Raw genomic sequence first — 19,443 nt, forward strand, 5'->3', positions numbered from 1 at the left:
TTAGAAAACACTTGAAGTGTTATCAACGCCATCTACTGCAGAAAGTGATGTCCTAACAAATGGGAAAATCCTTGTACCTGACCATTTTCAGACGGTAACGCCAACTTTGGATTTTGTGCTTCAGATTGCTGTCAGTATGTAGGGAGGACGCATACAGCGTGCAGCTGTCAGTAAAACACGGTGGAGGCTCTGTCATGGTTTGGACTGCATTACAGCTGATAGTGTTGTCACAACTGATGATATTATGAATGCAGATTTTGATCCAACATGCCATGTAGCATGTGAATGGCAGTGGCTTCACCTTTCAACATGTCAGTGACCCCAAACACACTGCAGTAAAACCTTGTTTAAATACACATTTCTCAAACACTCTGTAAATATAGTAAAGGTACATTGGAATAGAGAGACACAACAGAACGCTATCAGGACCCAGACCTCAACATCATTGAAGCAGTGGTGGATCATCTTCACAGAACTGAACAAAAGGCAGGAAACGTCCAAAGAAGAGCTTTGAAAGTCTTTCAAGAAACCTGGAGAACCAGTGCTAAAGACTACTTAAAGAAATGAAAGCTGCTGAAGAGAGTTCAGGCTATGTCAGAGAATAAAGGCGGTCATACCAAATGTTGACTTTTAGGATAGTTAAAAATGAACAAACTTTATTTTTGTCATACTGTCTGTTCATGTATGTTTGCATATGCTTCAATAAACTGCTGCAATGCCTCAAGACATTTGAATAGTGTCATTTATAACAATATCAAATTCAAACAAGAACAAACAAAGACAATTTCACAAACTAATCTATACTGATATAACTTTCTGAACCCAGGCATTACATTTCCTGCTATGTTTGGAGTTTAGAAGTCTCAAAGTGCTCTCTTTTGAAAAGTAACCTGTGACAAAAGCTATCATGTAGGCGAAGCAAAAATGTTTTCCTCTGAGGTAAAGGGGAATAGAAGCTGAAATGATTAAAAATTAAAAAAAATATGCATTTAAAGTACAAACACAGACACATCTTATCACAAAGTCTACAACTGATCAAGACTAGATTACAAATTGTCCACTGGAAGAAGTCTCTGTAAAACAGATTCTGTATCTGCATATGCAGAACAGATCGTCACCAGTGCATGGGCACAGAAGCATAATCTTTATGAAAATTCAAAATGTTTACAATGAAAAGCTGAATAGAGTTTGATCCAGCTCTTTGGTGTGAGCTAAACTGTGACATCCCCTCATTTGTTGTAGATCAGAGGGTGGAGTGCTACGTTATCATCTAAAGGCTACCAGGTTGAGTTAGAAAGCTCTATGACTCTATGGACACTGTTAAGTAGTACCAAAGGCCATATTATTTGTCAGACAGCACCAAAGTCAAGCAAAGTGGCCACATCCCAAAGGAAAAAAACCCCCATACAGTTATTATGAAGGAGAAAGTTAGCTATAGAGACCTGCAAACAGCCTGCTATAAAGTTTGAGATTTTGGGGACTGATTTGCTTTTGGAGCCAGACCCAGGTGGTCGTTTGAGGAACCACCCGGGTCACTGCACCTTTTTTTCAGCCCTGGGGGAGCTACGGTTGGTACTGCGAGTTAATGAAGTGTGTGAGAAAACAATAACAACAATACAGAGAAGCTTCCAATAAAAATAGGGATTCCCTGTGGAATAACTAAAGGAAACAGAGAGCAAAAGTAGGACCCACACCTGAAATTAGCAAAAAAAATGAATAAAACAAAATTTCACATTCTTTCACGTGGTTGTAGTCTTACACTGTGCTCTTACAGTTGTTGCAAAGACAATCAGGCACTTGATACGACCTGCTAACAGCAAGTACTGGGGACCTGTAACTGGTTCAGTGGTTCACTGGCCGTCGACCTTTGACCTCCGCAGGCTTGTTGCATTAACAGCTCTGTTATTGGTCCAATAAAGCTGAAAATGACGCAGCAAACTACAGCAGTGTGTGTGTGTGTGCATGTGTTGACAGCAGTAATGGTTGTCAGATGTTGGAGGAGCTTCCCATGTTAGGGTTGAGTTACAGCCAGCACGCACACACATGCACACACACACACAGACACACACACACGGACATGGTCTCTCTGGGTTTTGTGACTCATGGATCAACAAGCAGATAACTGAGTCAGCCCTTTCCCTTCTATCCTTCCTTCATTCCTTCCTTCCTCCCTTCTTCCTTTCCACCCTCCTCTCACTATTGCTTCCTTCTTCTGCTTTCTCTCCGAAGTGTGTTTTTTCTTCTGACATAAAACCCCTCTCGCATTTGGCAGGAAAATCTTATCAGAGGAATGAACACACACACACACACACACACACACACACACACACACACACACACACACACACACACACACACACACACACACACACACACACACACACACACACACACACATTAACTGTTTCTTGCACAGTGAATGCACATTCCAGTGAAAGTGAAAAAACCCTGCTCATTTTCTCTCCTCTCCACTGTCTGAGAAGCAAAACAAACCCGCAACCTGACTCCGTTGCGTGAATGTGTGTTTGCACCTCTGTCCTTGTGGGATCCAGTGTAAGTTTTGGGACAGACCTCCAAAGGGGTTCAGGTTAGAATGAAGTTTAGGTGCGTGGGAATGCGCTGCTGTCACCGATGGTCCTCACAAAGATAGCCACACTAACATGTGTGCTGAGGGAATGAAAATTTCAGCCAAAAGAAAACTCTTTCTCTCTGTATGTGGACATATTCTTGGAAACTACCAGAATCTTTTCCAACAAAAATAAGACTGCAGCTGTCCACACACACACACACACACACACACACACACACACACACACACACACACACACACACACACACACACACACACACACACACACACAGTACAAGGACTGAAAGTAATCTGGAATGATTACTGATTTTGCTACAGAGCCTGAAATTGGAGCTAAAAACGTGAGTATTGCCCTGAGGGTGGTGTTTAAGGAGAAGTCACGGGGGCGTTAAAGGAGAACTGATTTCACATCGCACTCCCATGACACTGTCAGTTTCATGATGGATAGTTTTAAAAAGTAACTGCAGCAGAATCAGAAAAAGTGTCCTTTTTGCTTTCATATGATCTTCTTCCTTGTTGACAGCATTGCCTACATTACCCACAATGCAGTTTCATCTATCAGTGAGATTTAGTCAAAGTCAAATTTATTTATATAGCAGATTTACAGTTTTTTACAGACGCTAGGACACATTTCTCAATACTTAGGTCACTTTTGCAAAACTCTTCACACAATTCTCCTAACTGACCCTCAGCCTGGCAAAGCAGTTCATTTCACATTCAAAATGCACTACAACTACCAAAACACTTCATTCAGGTCTCAAATGAACACATTCCTCCAGAACACTAGCAAAGGTTGACAGCCGACAAACACACTTTGTCACCCACAAAACAATGACCTAAAAAACACTAACAACATGTAGCATTACACAGTGTTTTCCTGTGTAAAACAAGGACACATCTCTGTTTATAATTTCAATATATGTTACTGGAATGAATCAGACATCATGTATTTATGTTTATGTATTTTTATTTTTTTGCACTAAGTAATCCCAAAATACAAGAATTTGTATACACACCATCCACTGATACACATACAATAGTAATGCTAATCTACTCGGTCTCCTCCATTTGGCCACAGGTTCTCATCCACATCACATCTTATGTCATCTAGGGTAATACACCTAGGAAAGAATCTTCTGGCATGCCAGAATTGAAGGAGTTGAAAAATTGAAGGAGTAACAACTGTGTAGATGTTCATCTACAATGAGAATCAGCTGTGGCTGGTTAAACTGCATTGTTAGATTTAAAATATGTTTCAATAAAATATTGCTGTTGGATTTTGCTGTCTTTTCAAGTTTTGCATTGTGTTATTGTTTTGACCATGAGTTTAACAGTTTTGAAAACAGTATGTAAGCACATGCAAAATGTCCTGTCCGTACAAAGCTTTTTGGCAGTTGTTGTGTCTGAGTGAGAAGATGATTCATGAAATTTGAGAGATGTAGTCATTGAATGCATTTTGAGCCAAGACAATGATAACTGGTCCTCAGTTTAGCCCACATAGACTTCTGTTGTGCTCACTGTGTGAGGAGTTTTGCAAACGTGACCTAAGTATTGGGAAATGTGTCCTAGCGTCTGTAAAAAATTGTAAAACTACAACTGTTGACCGAAGTGCTGTACATTTAAGACAATCAAAAATATAAAAACATCCAAGCCACAAAATAAAAGTGGGTTTTCAGACAGGTTTTGAAAGTGTCCACTGTTGGGGAGGTCCTGATGTGAAGGGGCAGTTTGTTCCACAATTTAGAAGCAGTCACAGCAAAGGCCCGATCTCCTCTCTACTTTAATCTGGACCTCGGGACAGCCAAGAGCATTCGATCCGCAGACCTCAGTGATCTTGCAGAAGTATACGAATTTAAAACATCAGAAAGGTATGAGCGTGCTAACCCATGCAACGCCTTAAAAACAAATAATAAAATCTTAAAATTAGTTTGAAAACTAACTGGCAGCCAGTGAAAGGATGACAGTATGGGAGATATGTGGTCTCGCTTGCGTGTGCCAGTTAGTAACCGTGCTGCAGCGTTTTGGACCAGCTGCAGTCGGCTAACAGATGACAGACTAACATCAGAGTAAAGTTGCAGTAAACTGTCTCTTTCGCTGGAAAGTGTAGGCAACACCAAAGAGCCAAAAACCTTCTTTATGGCTGGTAGACAAGCTGAAAAAGCAGTTTAATGTTTAATGTAAGTGTGAAGGAGGGCACACATTTTGGGATTTTATCCGTACTTTTATATACTTTAGAGATGTCCTATAGGTAAAGATGTCTGTGAAGGTTCTCAGTCATCCAGGTCATCGTAGTCAAAGGAGCTTGCAAAGAAAAGCGTCTGGACTTCTTTAAGTTGCTTGAAGACGTTTCACCTCTCATCCGAGAAGCTTCTTCAGTTCTAAGGTCAAATGGTGGAGAGTCCCTTTACATGGAGGAAGTGGAAAGGAAGGCTCTTGGCTCTTTCAAAGGAAGAGTACCCAGCCACTGGTACAGATATGTCAAATGGTGGAGAGTCCCAGATATAAACCTAGTGGGAGTTTCCCCCCACAGAGGGACAAAAGGACCCCCTGATGATCCTCTAATCGCCTGAGCCAAGGTGTGAAACTGGGCGTGGGTCCCAATCAGCCAGAGTTTCGGGTGTGTTCATTGTGAAACCTGGCCCCACCTTATCATGCGAATTCCTGAGGTCAGATGGCCCAGGATGTGAGTGGGCGTTAAGGCGTCTGGGAAGGGATCTCAAAACTGGATTATAGATGGCAGAGAGTTGGTGTCGTAAACCCCCGCCTCTGTTCAAAGATGGTCGCTCACAGTGGACATAGATGGCTTCTTTCACTCCTCTTTCAAACCATCTGTCCTCTCTGTCCAAAATGTGAACATTGGCATCCTAGAAAGAGTGTCCTTTATCCTTAAGATGCAGATGGACTGCTGAGTCTTGTCCTGTGGAGGTGGCTCTTCTGTGTTGTGCCATGCGCTTGTGAAGTGGCTGTTTGGTCTCTCCGATGTAGAGGTCTGGGCATTCCTCGCTGCACTGTACAGCATATACCACATTGTTAAGTCTGTGTTTTGGCGTTTTGTCTTTCGGGTGAACCAGTTTCTGTCTGAGTGTGTTGCTGGGTCTGAAATACACTGGGATGTCATGCTTGGAGAAAACTCTCCTGAGTTTTTCTGATACACCGGCTACATAGGGGATGACAATGTTGTTGCGTCTGTCTTTCTTATCCTCCCTCGCTGGTGTCTGGTCTTCTTTTCTGTGTCTCTTTGCTGACTTTAAAAACGCCCATTTAGGATAGCCGCACGTTTTGAGTGCTTCCTTTACCTGTGTGTGTTCCTTCTTTTTTCCTTCAGGCTTAGAGGGAACATGTTCTGCCCGGTGGTGTAGGGTCCTAATTACTCCAAGTTTGTGTTCCAGAGGGTGATGGGAGTCAAAGAGGAGGTACTGGTCCGTGTGTGTGGGCTTCCGGTAAATTTTGATGTTGAGTTTGCCGTTCTCTTCAATGTGCACGGCGCAGTCCAGGAAAGGCAAACAGTTGTCCTTTGTGTCTTCCCTGGTGAACTTGACATCACCGATTTAGGTTATTTTAGTATGGAAATAGTTTAAAAGCCACATCTGTGCGTGTGAATGTCAGATTGTTGATTTACTGACACACCTGCCTACAATTTGATAAAATGTACACAGACAGAGTTTTGTATGTTCAGCTGCCACACATCAGAAGCATTCTGATGTCTTTATAATATGCAAGGCCATGCTGTGTGAAGCAAGACAACAATGAGCTGGAGACGGACAGGAGCTATATTATTTCCATCATAGTGTAATATGTGCTCTGTCACATCACTATAATTAACATAAAAATACTAAGCCAGGAGGTCTCCTCTCTTCAGGAACTCACTCTGCAGGAGGGGGAGATATAGGAGAGGTGGAGGAAGATCTCAGCCTGGTCATCTATTGTCTTATGTAGTGTGGAAGATGAGTGCCGGGCTCTGTGGGGCCAGGCGGCGCTGCTGAACTGTGCCCCGGTCCGGATGGGCCTGGACCCCCTTTCCCTGGTGGGTTGCAGAGTATGGGGGTGCCTACTGGGGTCAGCAGGGGAGCTGGCCCCAGGGAGGGGTCACTTGCCCCTCCCTTCCTTCCCTACCCATCTCCAGCTGCCTCCCTCTTCCCGCTCCACCACAATCACCCACACATGCAGGGCCTTGGGGTAGTTGTTGCCCACCTTTCAATTTTAAATACACGTAGACATTGAGGGCTATCAGGAGGGGCTATGCGCTTACCTGCTGCTCTCTGGCAGGTAGCTCCATGCCCTCCTGGGTTTTAAATGCACCTTAGAACACACATGCATCAACACTACAATGAGCGGGCGGAGGGAGGTTTGGAGTCTTAACCCCCCCCCCCCCTCCCCCGTTCTCTGCGGCCTGCTGGAGCGGGGGGGCTAGGAGGAGGAGTTGGCCGTCCGATTGGGGTCTGGAATGTGGGGCCTTCCTGCTGCTGCGGAGTCGGGGCGGTCTGCTTCTCTCCACCCCAGAGAAAACGGAAACACTACCTGGGTCTGGGTGCAGTTTCCCCCTCCAGGGACAAGGGTACCTAGACCCGGTTTGTAGAGTACGCTTGGGGAGTGTGATCGTGTGTACAGTGTCTCTTTATGTCTGTCTCCACGTTGGTTGAGTGTGGAGTAAGTGCATATGAGAGCATGAGGGTGGGAATGGATGTTTGTATCTGTGTGTGCCTGTATGTCTGTGTCTATATGTCAGGTTGGGTGTCAGGCGCCACCTCTCTGGGGACATCTCAGGCCCTCCAAGGTATGGAGGCCTATCTCCCCCTACCACCACTTCCCCTGCCAGTGGCGGACCCCCTCAGACATCAGTGCGTTGGTGGTTCTTTGTGTCCGGGGATGGGCGTCCAGGTACACACCGGCTCACTCCTTGGCGGCCGCTTATCGGGGCCTGGAGCCTGGGGCTCGCTGGGGCCACTTCGGGGGTGGGGTGCCCCCGGCCTCTCGGCCTGGGGCTCGGTCACTCAGGCACGGCTGGCTGCCGGCGGAGCTCACGGGCACGTCACTGCAACTCCTCCTGGCTTCTGCTCCGCAGCTGCTGAGTGACCCCTCATCTGGGACTCTCCTCAGCTCTAACTGGGACAGTGGCGCGGCTGCCCCTCTGTTGGTCTTCCTTGGTCTCTTGTGTTCTGGGGGCCTCTGGATGTCTGGAGTTTTGATCTCCTCCATACCTGCTTCATGCCCTGGAGGACGGGGCTGTGGCTCCCCACACCCTCTAGCAGATCATTACATGAAGGAACCTTTTAAAAACAAGCGCGTCCATGCTCACAGGTGTACACACAGGTGATCACACCCACAAACTACACCCTTTTTGGCTCCTACCTCAAAGCACACTGTGTGCTGTCGATCTTACGTGCTGCACAATAATGTTTAATATTTAGTATTTACTGTTATATTCCCATATATCATCATGATGTTGTTTATCCCTTGTTAAATGCTTGTTTTCTTTTTTCTTTCTCAACAGGTGATCCAGGTGATTGATATATGCATTTTATGTCTGCTTATTTTGTTGGTTTTTGTTTTTTTCCCTTTATCCCCGTCCCTCTTCTCAGCTGTTTTTCTTTCCCTCTTTCTTTCTCCCCTTCTTTCCCCCATTCAAGTCTGTCCCGTATTTAGCAAGTGAAAATAAAATAAAATAAACAATAAAAGGTGAATCAAATAGACCATTACGGCAAGGCTGGGATGGTCAATTTGCTAAAGTAAATCCATTGGACATCTTTCTTCGCCTTTAGACAATAATTCTGATGGCAAAAGAGCCAAACGGGACAGGCAAAAATAAATAAATAAATAAAATAAAATACTAAGCCTTGAAAGACTTGTGTTTTATGTATTATTCATTTGATAATTCATTCTAACTGTAGCTCTTTATTTTAACAGTTCGTTGGGCACTGCAACAGATTTGAAGTAGTTTTTCATTAATGCTGCTTAAGAAAAGCAAATATGTGGCTCCCTCTAGTGAAAAAGTAAGAAACAACATCCAACACCAACACAACCAGTCCTTTACTAATTTCCTTGAAAATATTCTGACATTACTTCTGTAATTTTATCATATAATCATATAGAAAAGCATATATTTTGCCATTGTGCTTTAGCTGCATGTGCTCTATATTAAAGTGAGGCAACAAAACAGGAAAGAGGATTTATTCATTTAGTACATAGGAAAAATGAAAAGGATTGCGCTAAAGTCTAAGTTTTTTTGTTTGTTTGTTTGTTTGTTATGCACTTGGTAAATGTGTCATTGTTAAAGTGCACAGGTGAAATTCAGACAGGCAGCAGGTTTCATGTTACACAGCAGCAGCTCACCTCCAGCAGAGTTCCTGACCTAACGGCAACCAAGTTTAGTCGGTATTAGGCATCTGAACCACACTGCATGCCTACTGTGAAAAAAAAGATGACGAAGGGACGCATCTGTTTTTCTTCTGCAAACTGAACCGGATCCTTCGCCTTCTCTGGTTTCTGGCATTTAAGCTAGACTTCCCTGAGAGAAACTAATACAAGCTGAACTGAATTACAACAATCACAGGAAACAGGTACTGTATAAAGATAGTGCATGTTATTACAGAGCATGTATGTGCTGGTTGTTGTTCCAAGGTGAGGAAATTAACATTATGATTAGGTCAGGTTATCCAAAACAAATTTAAGCTACCTAATAAAACAAGGTGGACAGAACCTAAATAGTTGATTTTTAAAAATGATTTGAATTAGATAATAATTTGCATATTTAAATTAGATGTGTTATTTTGCTTATGAAGATGTCAGGGTAAGGGCAGGTAGTCCCTGTGAGCCAACAGCACAGATGGATCTGAGCACTCTCATTTATGTGAGTGAGAATAGGTCTGCATGACCTGCCTGGTCTTCTCTGACACATAGCTCAGGCTGTTTTTAAAAATAAAGCTGGAAATTAAGAAATGGATCCTCTTTAAAAGATAACTAACATTTTTTTGTTCAGCCTGATAGGGAAATTTATTTCTTAACCAAAAGTTTTGACCAGCTCCTGTTAGATGATATGTTCTATCCGGGGCATTTTTTTTTTTTTTTTTTTTAGATCAGAAGTCATGCAGAAATGCAAATGGTGATTCTAAAGTCATAGTTGGGTTTACAAAGTTCAGGGACTTCAAAGCCACAGTCACAACTTTGAGTCTAGGCTGCAGAGCAACTGGCAGATTTTGATATGATAGCCCCGACGTCCTGATGGAGACATAATGTTAGAAGTAGCTCTCTTATAACTGTCCAGCCACACTTAATTCTAAAAGTTATCACAAGAATTTTCCATTTAATGTGTGAAAATTCAATTCTCCAAAAGATGATTCTGTTCGTTTGGACGTAGCGTTTGTGGAAGAAACATTTCTTCCACAAAACGCTACGTCCAGAATCAACTTTTGGAGATCTAATTACCTGGATGATTGATCATGCATCAAGATGCAAATTCAATTCAATTCAATTCAATTCAATTTTATTTATACAGTGCCAAATCACAACAACTGTCGCATTCAATGTGCTTTAAATTGTAAGGCAGACCCTACAATAATAAATCAAAAACCCAACAATCATATGACCCCCTATGAGTAAGCACTTTGGCAATAGTGAGAAGGAAAAACTCCCTTTTAACAGGAAGAAATGTCCAGCAGAACCAGGCTCAGGGAGGGGCGGGCATCTGCTGGGACCGGTTGGCCTAAGAGAAGGAAGACAGGATGAAAGACATGCTGTGGAAGAGAGACAGAGATTAATAACAAGTTTGATTCAGTGCAGAGGGGTCTATTAACACATAGTGAGCAAGAAAGGTGACTGGGGAAGAAATACTAATACTGATAGTGCATCATGGGAATCCCCCAGCAGCCTATACTTTTTGCAGCATAACTAAGGGAGGATTCAGGGTCACCTGGTCCAGCCCTAACTGTATGCTTTAGCAAAAAGGAAAGTTTTAAGCCTAATCTTAAAAGTAGAGATAGTGTCTGTCTCCTGAATCCAAACTGGAAGCTGGTTCCACAGAAGAGGGGCCTGAAAATTGAAGGCTCTCCCTCCCATTCTACTTTTAAATACTCTCTAGGAAGAAAAACTAACCCAGCAGTCAGAAAGCAAAGTGCTCTAATGGAGTGATATGGTACTATAAGGTCATTAAGCAACAGTGCCTTGCTGTGAGGCAAGAAGGTCCTGAGTTCAATTCCACCATCAGGTTTGCTTGGATTCTCCCCTGAGTTTAACTAATTGGTGTGTGTTATCTGGCTTCACGGATAGATAAAGTTGAATATCATCTGCATAGCAGTGAAAATGTATACTATGTCTTCTAATGATGCTGCCTAAGGGAAGCATGTATAATGTGAACAGAACTGGTCCTAGCACTGAACCCTGTGGAACTCCATAATTAACCTCAGTGTGTTAATTGATATGAAAGGAAGGTTGGAGATTGGCCTATAATTAGCTAAGACTGCTGGGTCTAGAGATGGCTTTGAATCATCTTCAACATGTGAAGATAAATTGAACAGGATGCAATGACAAAACCAGCAAGGTCACACATAAGGACACAAAAAGGAAATTACTAGCTTTCTGATTTTTGACAGCATAGAAAAGATAGTTTAGCCATATTTGGAAAGTGAAACAGACGTGATAACACCTCTCAAACTGTACCTCTGCAAATTATGTGCTGAAGAGGAAGCAAAATAGGACCCATAACAAAGCCTTGAGGCACACCACACAGTCAAAGTGAGTTGGTGAAAGTATTGTTAACCTGAAATCCAAAGATGGAGGATGATCCATCCAATCACAGCCAGAGTCAATGATGTCAATGTGAACCAAAATGGTCCAGAGTTTTAAGTACACAACTGAATTTAAACTGGACCTTTCTGGGGCATAAGGATCAAAATGGACAAAATAATGAACCAAATAAAATAATTTAGAAGACAAAATAAATAAAATGAAAGATGAACTGCAAAACAGCTGCTTCTTTCTATTCAGTAAACATCAGAAACTGGTGGTGATGTAAGAGTATTGGGGAATCATTGCATGATTGTGCAGTGCTCCGTCAGCATGATTATAGACTGAGTTCTGAACCTGATGGGGAGACAGAAAAGAAATCAAGATCAGTGTCACATGAAACCTCATAGAGGACCTAATTAAAAAGCTTTACAGCAGCTATTAAGACCACTTGTAAGTGATCCAGGGGTTTCTTGTTAAGCCACAGTGTTACATTCATTAAAAATTAAAATTCAAAGAGCTTATTTATGATCCTTAGCTCAAAAGACACGAGCAAACTTAAGGGGAGGTGCTTTCTTATTCAGCTAGTCTGTGTCAGTACTTTCTGATCTTGCTATCCTCTCTGCGCTCCCATTCCGTGTCATCAAAGATGTAAACCCTTTAAATGGCTTGGAAAAATGTGCTTTCTATTCTTCTAAAATGATGCAGGAATTTTACATGACAGCTTGCCTCAGATCGCAGGAAACTGTAAGCCCGTTCGTACACATCCGGTTCTCTAAACAGATGACATGGAGTTATTTGAAATATTCATTTACATTTATCTTTCAGGTGCAGTCCAGGTCAGTCTGAGCATGCAGTCCTTGACCGAGGAGATCCACAATTTCTCTCGGACGCGGCTGAGGAAGCAGTGCACCCGTGTGACCTCACTGAGTGGCCGTCGCATTATCGAGACTTGGAAGGGTTCAACAATCACTGTGGTCGAAGACCCCGCCCCCCCTTCAGAGAAGATGCTGGGATATGTCCCTGACACTTCCTGGGACCTGCAGGTTGGCATTGTCAAGCCCTTCCTTCTACTGGGTGAGTAACCCAAACAAATAACGCTTGTCTGAATACCTGGAAATATTGAAGAGTATGACCACTGTCAACCACTAGGCTGTGATTTCATTTGGTTAAAAGGGGTTCAGCATTTTACTGGCATTTTCCTCTGTTGGACAGCCAAGTGAAAAGCTGAGGTGAGTGGAAAACATGGTGATAGAGGAGGATGTGTTTGGAGGATATGGAAACAGACAGAGATTTTGTGTCTCTTTGGAAACATGTGATTATTCAGCTTGTGCCAAAAAAGTGAGGAAATTAAAAAAACAAAACAATTTTAGATGAATCAACCATCAGTGACTCTACACACAGAGAGAGGTTTAGAGGACAGAAACAGCAGCTAATTTAAGCTGTTCCTATACAACTACACCTGAGTCATAAAGAGCTTCAGCCACATGAAAGACAAAAGTCTGGTAATGGATAATGTGGCCTCCGGCGAGCCCTGTTTCAACATTGTAGAGCCAATTTTGGATTACAATAACAGACACCAAGAAAGACTAAATCCACATAGGAACTCCTGGAGACTGGAGCAACACAAAGGCCAAATAATTTGGAAAAAAAATACAAAGGTACTAGGGGGAAGTGCTCCCCTTTTAGAGGCTTTGCTTTGACTGAAAATTACAATGTATAAATACAAATATCCTCAATATTTATTATTAGTTTTTAGCACTTGCAGAACAAACACCTAGATATGAATTTAGGAAGTACAAAAAAATAAGCAGATGAGCCCATCTCCTCTCCCTGTGTCTCCCTGTCCTGTCCTGGATGTCCCCTTCAGCCCAGCAGTGCCGATAACCACTGAGCTCGTAACATGAGCCCCTACATGTGAGGGACGGGAGGAGACGTGACCCCGGAGCTCACTGATTTAGTGGGAGACCATTGATGACCCCATGACCTGCAGTAGATGCTGGGGCATACACACAGCAGGTTTTTCATTCGGCACCCTGGAGAGAGTCAAACCACACACTAACTAGTTTTATGTATGTGTGTGTGCAGGTTCTCAGGATGCTGCACATGACTTTGGCACGCTGAGAAAACACAAGGTGAGCTTCTTTTCCTACAAGCAAGGAGTTCGTTTCAGTCACTACTATCAAAGCAAAATTATGTTTCTGTTCCTGTTTCTCTGACTGTGTAGTCATAGGTAAGCTTCATTTTATGAATATCAGTATTGTGATAGTGAAACATTATCCTCCTCAGGTGTCTCACATCCTGAATGTGGCCTTTGGGGTGGAGAATGTCTTCCCGGACCTGTTCATCTATAAGACTGTCAGTATTCTGGATCACCCCGACACCGATCTCCTCCCTCACCTCCAGGAATGCTGTGACTTCATCCAGCAGGCTCAGACTGAGGTGACATAATTTCTTATGCATGTGTTTATTATTAATGTTAATGTTAAGTTACATGTGGATTTATCTAAAGGATAAATCCATAAATAAATGTATCTATATAAAAGGTGAATTAAAACTAGTATTAAGAGGTGATTAGTAATATTGATTACATTTATTTCTACTCTGAAATTTATTTCTCCTATAATTTCTCCCAGCTGGGTCACACATTGGCCTTAACACTCATATGACTGGGTAGCGTTAGCAAGATTTAAGATTGCATGGGCCCCATGGGAGTTTCTGTTTTTTAAGGGGGCTGCAGCTCTCTTGACTTTGGGAATGGCTGCTATAGACATTAGTATGATAAACATAAATGCTAAAGGACATAACTAACATGTGATCTCATTGCTAACTACATGCTGTCTGTCTGTGGCTTTTACACTGCATGTTTTGAAAACTATTACAGATGATTAAATAGAGAGAAATAAATTTTAAAAAGAAATATTGACGAATAGGCATGGTCTACATAATAAATGAATATTTATATTAATTGTCTATTAAGCAATATTAACAGCAGAGCTGGGTACTTTTGCCGAATGAAGTACTTAGCAAACTAACTAGCTTATGGCAACAAGCAGTCAGATGTAAGGGTTTTAAACTGAGGGATGCATTAACATGCTACAAATGTTTCAACACTTCTTCCTCTCCTTGTCACCTCGTTGTGTTTCCTCTCCTTGTCGCCTCATCCTTGGTTTTAAATAATAGATGGTTAGTTTTGGTCATGTTTTATTCAACTGCTCTCAGATCAGATCTCAGTGTCATACAAGCTTTTAGCAGCGAAGCTCACGACTCACCTTAACATGACACCCCACACACACACTCACACATACACACACATAGAGTCATTACAAAGTCATTAGAGGTGTTTGATTACAGGAAGTCTATGTGTGTGTGCGCGTGTCTGTGTGTATGCGTATCCTCATAATGATATGTTTCTGTGTGTGGTAATTCCAGCTCTGATAATCAAACTGATGCTTTTACTTTGAAATGCAGACTCAAATTACTCGGTGGGCCGACGCTCGATTATGGACACTGTCATGACGACAGCAACAGCCACAAAGGCATCATGTGACGGGGTTCATGACTGCAGGACAAATATATAAATTAATGTAACTTAATTGATACCAACTTTACTTTAGAGTTTGCATTATGACCTTTATTTTCTGAGAAATTCCTTTTCAAAATTATCTCAAATTCATCATCTATGATGATCCCAAACCCCAACCCGGAGAAAGAAAATATTTTTTTTGCATGCCAGAGTGAGTACTTTCTTTCTCCCCTGATTGCTAATAATTTGGAGACAATATAAAATATCACATATTCTGATGATTTATATTAGAATAATAATCCACATAACGCACCACTGGGTCATCAAATCAGACTTTAATGACTGTTTTTGTAATTTTGTACCTGTTTAGAAATCTTTGTTCAAATTTGGTTGATAAAGAGGTCAGCTTTTTACAACATTGTTGAATGTGTAAAAAAACTGAAATAATCTTAATGGAGAACTGCAACTTTTTCTCCATAGCTCTTATTGTTTCTCTGCACGTTGGTCAAATCAGCTGATTTGACCAGTGAGTGCTCAGCCTGGTAACTGAGACACAGCTTATGGTGTACACCTTTCACGCGAAGGAAGATACAGACTGCAAAAGAGAAGCTAATGTGCATCCACAGACACAAACAAACAAACAAGCCTATTAACTAAAGCGCTCGTTGGAGCGTGAAGATCAGCCTGGACATCCTGACGTCAAAGCAAAGGCTCTGATCCGCTGTTTTGAATGTGGTCAATCAGGAAAAGTCAAAATTAAATATTATTAAAAACAACAACAACAACAACAAAACAGCGAAAGAACAGGCAGAGAGAGATGTTTAATTAGAATTATATTCTGTCAGTGAATATAATTTAATATTAATTTTCTTGTCTCTAATGCAAAGAATAAGGTGCCAAGATTAAGTTCTTTCTTTCAAATGAATAGATTTAAATAAAAAAAACAATGACATAAAATTTAAATTCTGTTCGTTAAAGTTAATGACAGAAAAATTACATCTCACTTTAGTTTACAGCATGTTACATTAAATACTTTAAGAACATGAGATCATGAAACAAGACGGGGGTCTGTGGTAATGAAACTGTTATCGTGGCCCTTTTTGTTGCCACCATGTCCAAGTTTACAATACAAAAGCTTTTAGAAGAAGTTATAAGGAGAAAACTGACCAGGGATCTGTCTGTGAACATGATTCACTGGTGTTTTTAAGTGCAACAGACAAACAAACATACAAACTAAGGATTAAGGGAAAAATCAGACACTGGGTTGCACTACAGGCATTATTAGTATTGGGGCAATGGCCCAAACAAAGCCTATTTCTCCTACTGCTACTAGAAAGTGCTCAACTCAGGTGTGACTTCACTTCCAAAGGTAAAAGCATTACAGCATAAGACAATTTTACACCGGTTTTATTTTTTTAGACCTCAAGCTTGATCTTTTCCTGATTGAGCGATTTGGGACCCCTCCTGGACCACTCCTGTGTGACTTTTTTCAAGCATGTTCCACCAGGAGCAGGGCCTGGGGTAAACCCAGAAGATGTTGGAGAGATTACATCTATCGGCTGGCTTGGTAACGCCTCGCTGGCCTTAATAAGCTGAAGAAAATGAAAGGACGAATGTAATATTGATCTTTTATAAATAGTCTATAATGTTCTTTGTGGTAGGGGCAAAGAACCAACAACACCACAAAGTTGAAAGAGGAACACACAATAAAGATTGTTTCACTGTCCCAAGTGAAAGTAGACAGCAACAACATGTGGATGTTGGCCTGTAAAGGTCTGTCTGTTACCTAGGGATTATGAGAACTACTTTTTCACAATTAGATACTAATCAAGTAGTTTTTAGAAGCTAAACTTAACCAAGCTGTGGGCAAAGATGAAAGAGTGTCAAACAGGAGCTGTGCCTTCATCACCCCACATGCCTATGGAGGAGGACTGTTACGAAATAAGAAACGCACAACATGACCTTATTAGGATATTTTGCCCCAAGTGGCAAAGAATGGAATATTGATCTTTTATAAATGATGTGGTTTTAATATTATTATTTTTGTGCGTATCTCCATTAGAAAGGCGTGGTGTTGGTCCACTGCAACGCTGGGGTGTCACGTGCACCCGCTGTGGTCACTGGCTACCTGATGTCATGCGATGGCCAGTCTTTTGATGCTGCCCTCTCATTGGTCAAATCAGCTCGGCCCACCTCCTCACCAAACCCCGGCTTCCTGGAACAACTGCGGAATTACAAAACACCAGCAATGAATGGGTCCTGAAGTACAAAGACAAAATGTTACTTTAATTACAATACTTTAGTATAAAAATATATTTGGGATAATTACAATGTATGGTCTGTTTTTTTTTAAGGAGAAGAGGGGTGGCTTATACAGAGGTACCATCCAATTAAACTTATAAACTCATTATTCATCAAAATTTCCAGCATGTTTTCTCTCTTTCCTCTTCATTGAGGCATGATTTACGTCTTTGTGTTTTATTTTTGAGGGCGATGTCTTTGTGCTTGAATGCTGTCATTTAGATTTGTATCTCTGGGGGAAATTTATTTTGACCCATCCTTATTGTTTCGGAGTGGTGGGCAGCCACAAACTCCAGAGTGTTATTTCTAACCAGAATTGAAAATAAATAAATAAGTGAATACAGATGTCAATGACTGAAACAGAAATGCTTGTTGTAACTTTTTTGCAGTTATGGCTTTGAATATGGAAGCAACAGTAACAATTTTTTTGTCATACCTGTAGAAAACAAAACTGAACTAGAGAATACAGGAAACTAAACCAATTAACAGAGCACACAGCTGAGTACGAGGGAGATTGCAGACATAAATACACACAAGGGCAAACGAGGGAACACAGCTGAACGTGATCTAACTAACGAGATGGGGAAACAAAACTGAACATGGCGCACACTAGACAGATGACACGGAAGCTGGGAGGCAAACAGTAGCCTTTGTCTACTGCAGCATAACTAAAGGAGGATTCAGGGTCACCTGATCCAGCCCTGACTATATGCTTTAGCAAAAAGGAAAGTTTAAAGCCTAATCTTAAAAGTAGTCAGTGTTGGGAAGATTACTTCTTCAACAGATTACAGAATACATGCCCCAAAATGTATTTTGTAACGTATTCAGTTACGTTATGCAATGAGAGTAACGTATTCTGAATACTTTGGATTACTTAATATATTATCATGCTTTTTACAACTACATGAATGTACCACTGCTGTGTGATTTATTACTATTGCTGGAGGTCCGCGGCTCCGAACCGTAGTAAAGGGACCTCTGGCTAATACATCGGTTCTGTGTTGGACTCATAGCTGAAAAATAGCTTTACTTTGTTGTCTGGGTCAAGTTTCAGACAGAGAGGCGTTGAAAGGCTGCTCCAACGGAACTTATTGTTTCAGAGGAAAACAGGAACACGGTGTACAGTCGAGTCTTAATAGCTTACTTGCAACTGGGCTCGTCAGGCACTCTTCTTGGCTGCAGTGGTTATTATTATATTTACATGCTTCCAGCTCCCGTTTCTGCTCGATGACAACTTCTGCTTTTCCACTTTCCTTTTTCTCCCTCCTCGCGCTCACAGACACATAATGAGTATGGCAGTCCATTCTCCAACATGTATGACGTTGCGGAGCCTTTAACTCCGCAACGTCATACATGTTGGCCAAGATATAAAGTAAGAGGCAACTAATTTGTTACAGTGACAAATCAATGACATGCAGCTTTCAGTGGCTTCAAGAGGTTTTAAGAATTTTTATGACAGAACACAGTTTTAGATGAAAGGAGAGGGATTGGTTTCATTTTATGTCTTAAACGATGCTTATTTTTAGATTTCATTAGACAAGTACTGCTTGCCTTGCTTGCCCTGACCTGACGCCAGCTTGTCACTGTGTATACAGATTTATACCCCCAGAGCTTGAGTAATACAAAAACATGCACACATAAGCACACACACACACCAAGGACCCACTTGCTTGAAAGGGTAAACGATCTCCACTCCCCCGAGAGAGTCAGTGAGCTTAACAACATCTGGGAAGAGCTACAGAGCAACACTGAGCAGCATGTGGATGAAAGCAAAAGGAAGATGTATCTACAACAGGTAAAAATATATACACAGCATCCGTGTGTTTGGAGCCTCCTCCCTCCTCCTGCTGCTTCTGTGGTTACTTCTGACAATGGGCTCCTTCTGCTCGGTCCTGGACAGAAGGACGGCTGTGACAGTGATGCCTCGTGATGGCTCGCTTGTTCAGCAAGCTTCAGGTCAGACAGTCATTTTCTAGTTCTCCATACCTCCTCCATACCATCCTCTTTAAAAAACTAAATTATAGATCTTTTTAATTATCTATGTGATGAGTATGAAAAACTTTTATATGTCAAACAGAAAATCCTTTAAACATAGACTTCTTTGGATAGACTACTGATAAAATGTTTGGGTCACAAACTATGCTGCTGAGTGTAATTAGATAAACTTGATATTTAAGTATTTCTTTAAAACAGAGTGTTAGTAAGACTTGTCATATTTAGTCTTTTGTATGTTTGGTGTGACTTTATAAGATAAGTGCTAAAAAGATAGCTGCCAGAGCTTTCTTCCTGTTAAAAGGCTGTTTTTCCT

The 19,443-nt window shown here is 41.6% G+C and overlaps 1 protein-coding gene across 2 annotated transcripts; it reads left to right on the top strand.

The window, feature by feature from the left end:
• Nucleotides 1-8,995: 8,995 nt before the first annotated feature.
• dusp19a (dual specificity phosphatase 19a) lies at nt 8,996-17,443 on the top strand. 2 transcript variants are annotated; one of them, XM_080902314.1, is made up of 5 exons: nt 8,996-9,147; nt 12,137-12,385; nt 13,397-13,443; nt 13,598-13,750; nt 16,897-17,443. In XM_080902314.1, exons 2-5 carry the CDS (start codon nt 12,160-12,162, stop codon nt 17,095-17,097), a joined length of 627 nt encoding a protein of 208 aa, XP_080758440.1. In that variant the 5' UTR covers nt 8,996-9,147; nt 12,137-12,159; the 3' UTR covers nt 17,098-17,443. The 2 variants fall into 2 exon arrangements, with proteins under 2 accessions (XP_080758440.1, XP_080758439.1); XM_080902313.1 differs by lacking the exon at nt 8,996-9,147 and having other exon boundaries at nt 12,136-12,385.
• Nucleotides 17,444-19,443: the final 2,000 nt, after the last annotated feature.

This window comes from Rhamphochromis sp. 'chilingali', assembly GCF_963969265.1.
Source record: "Rhamphochromis sp. 'chilingali' genome assembly, chromosome: 14".
Classification (NCBI taxonomy): domain Eukaryota; kingdom Metazoa; phylum Chordata; class Actinopteri; order Cichliformes; family Cichlidae; genus Rhamphochromis; species Rhamphochromis sp. 'chilingali'.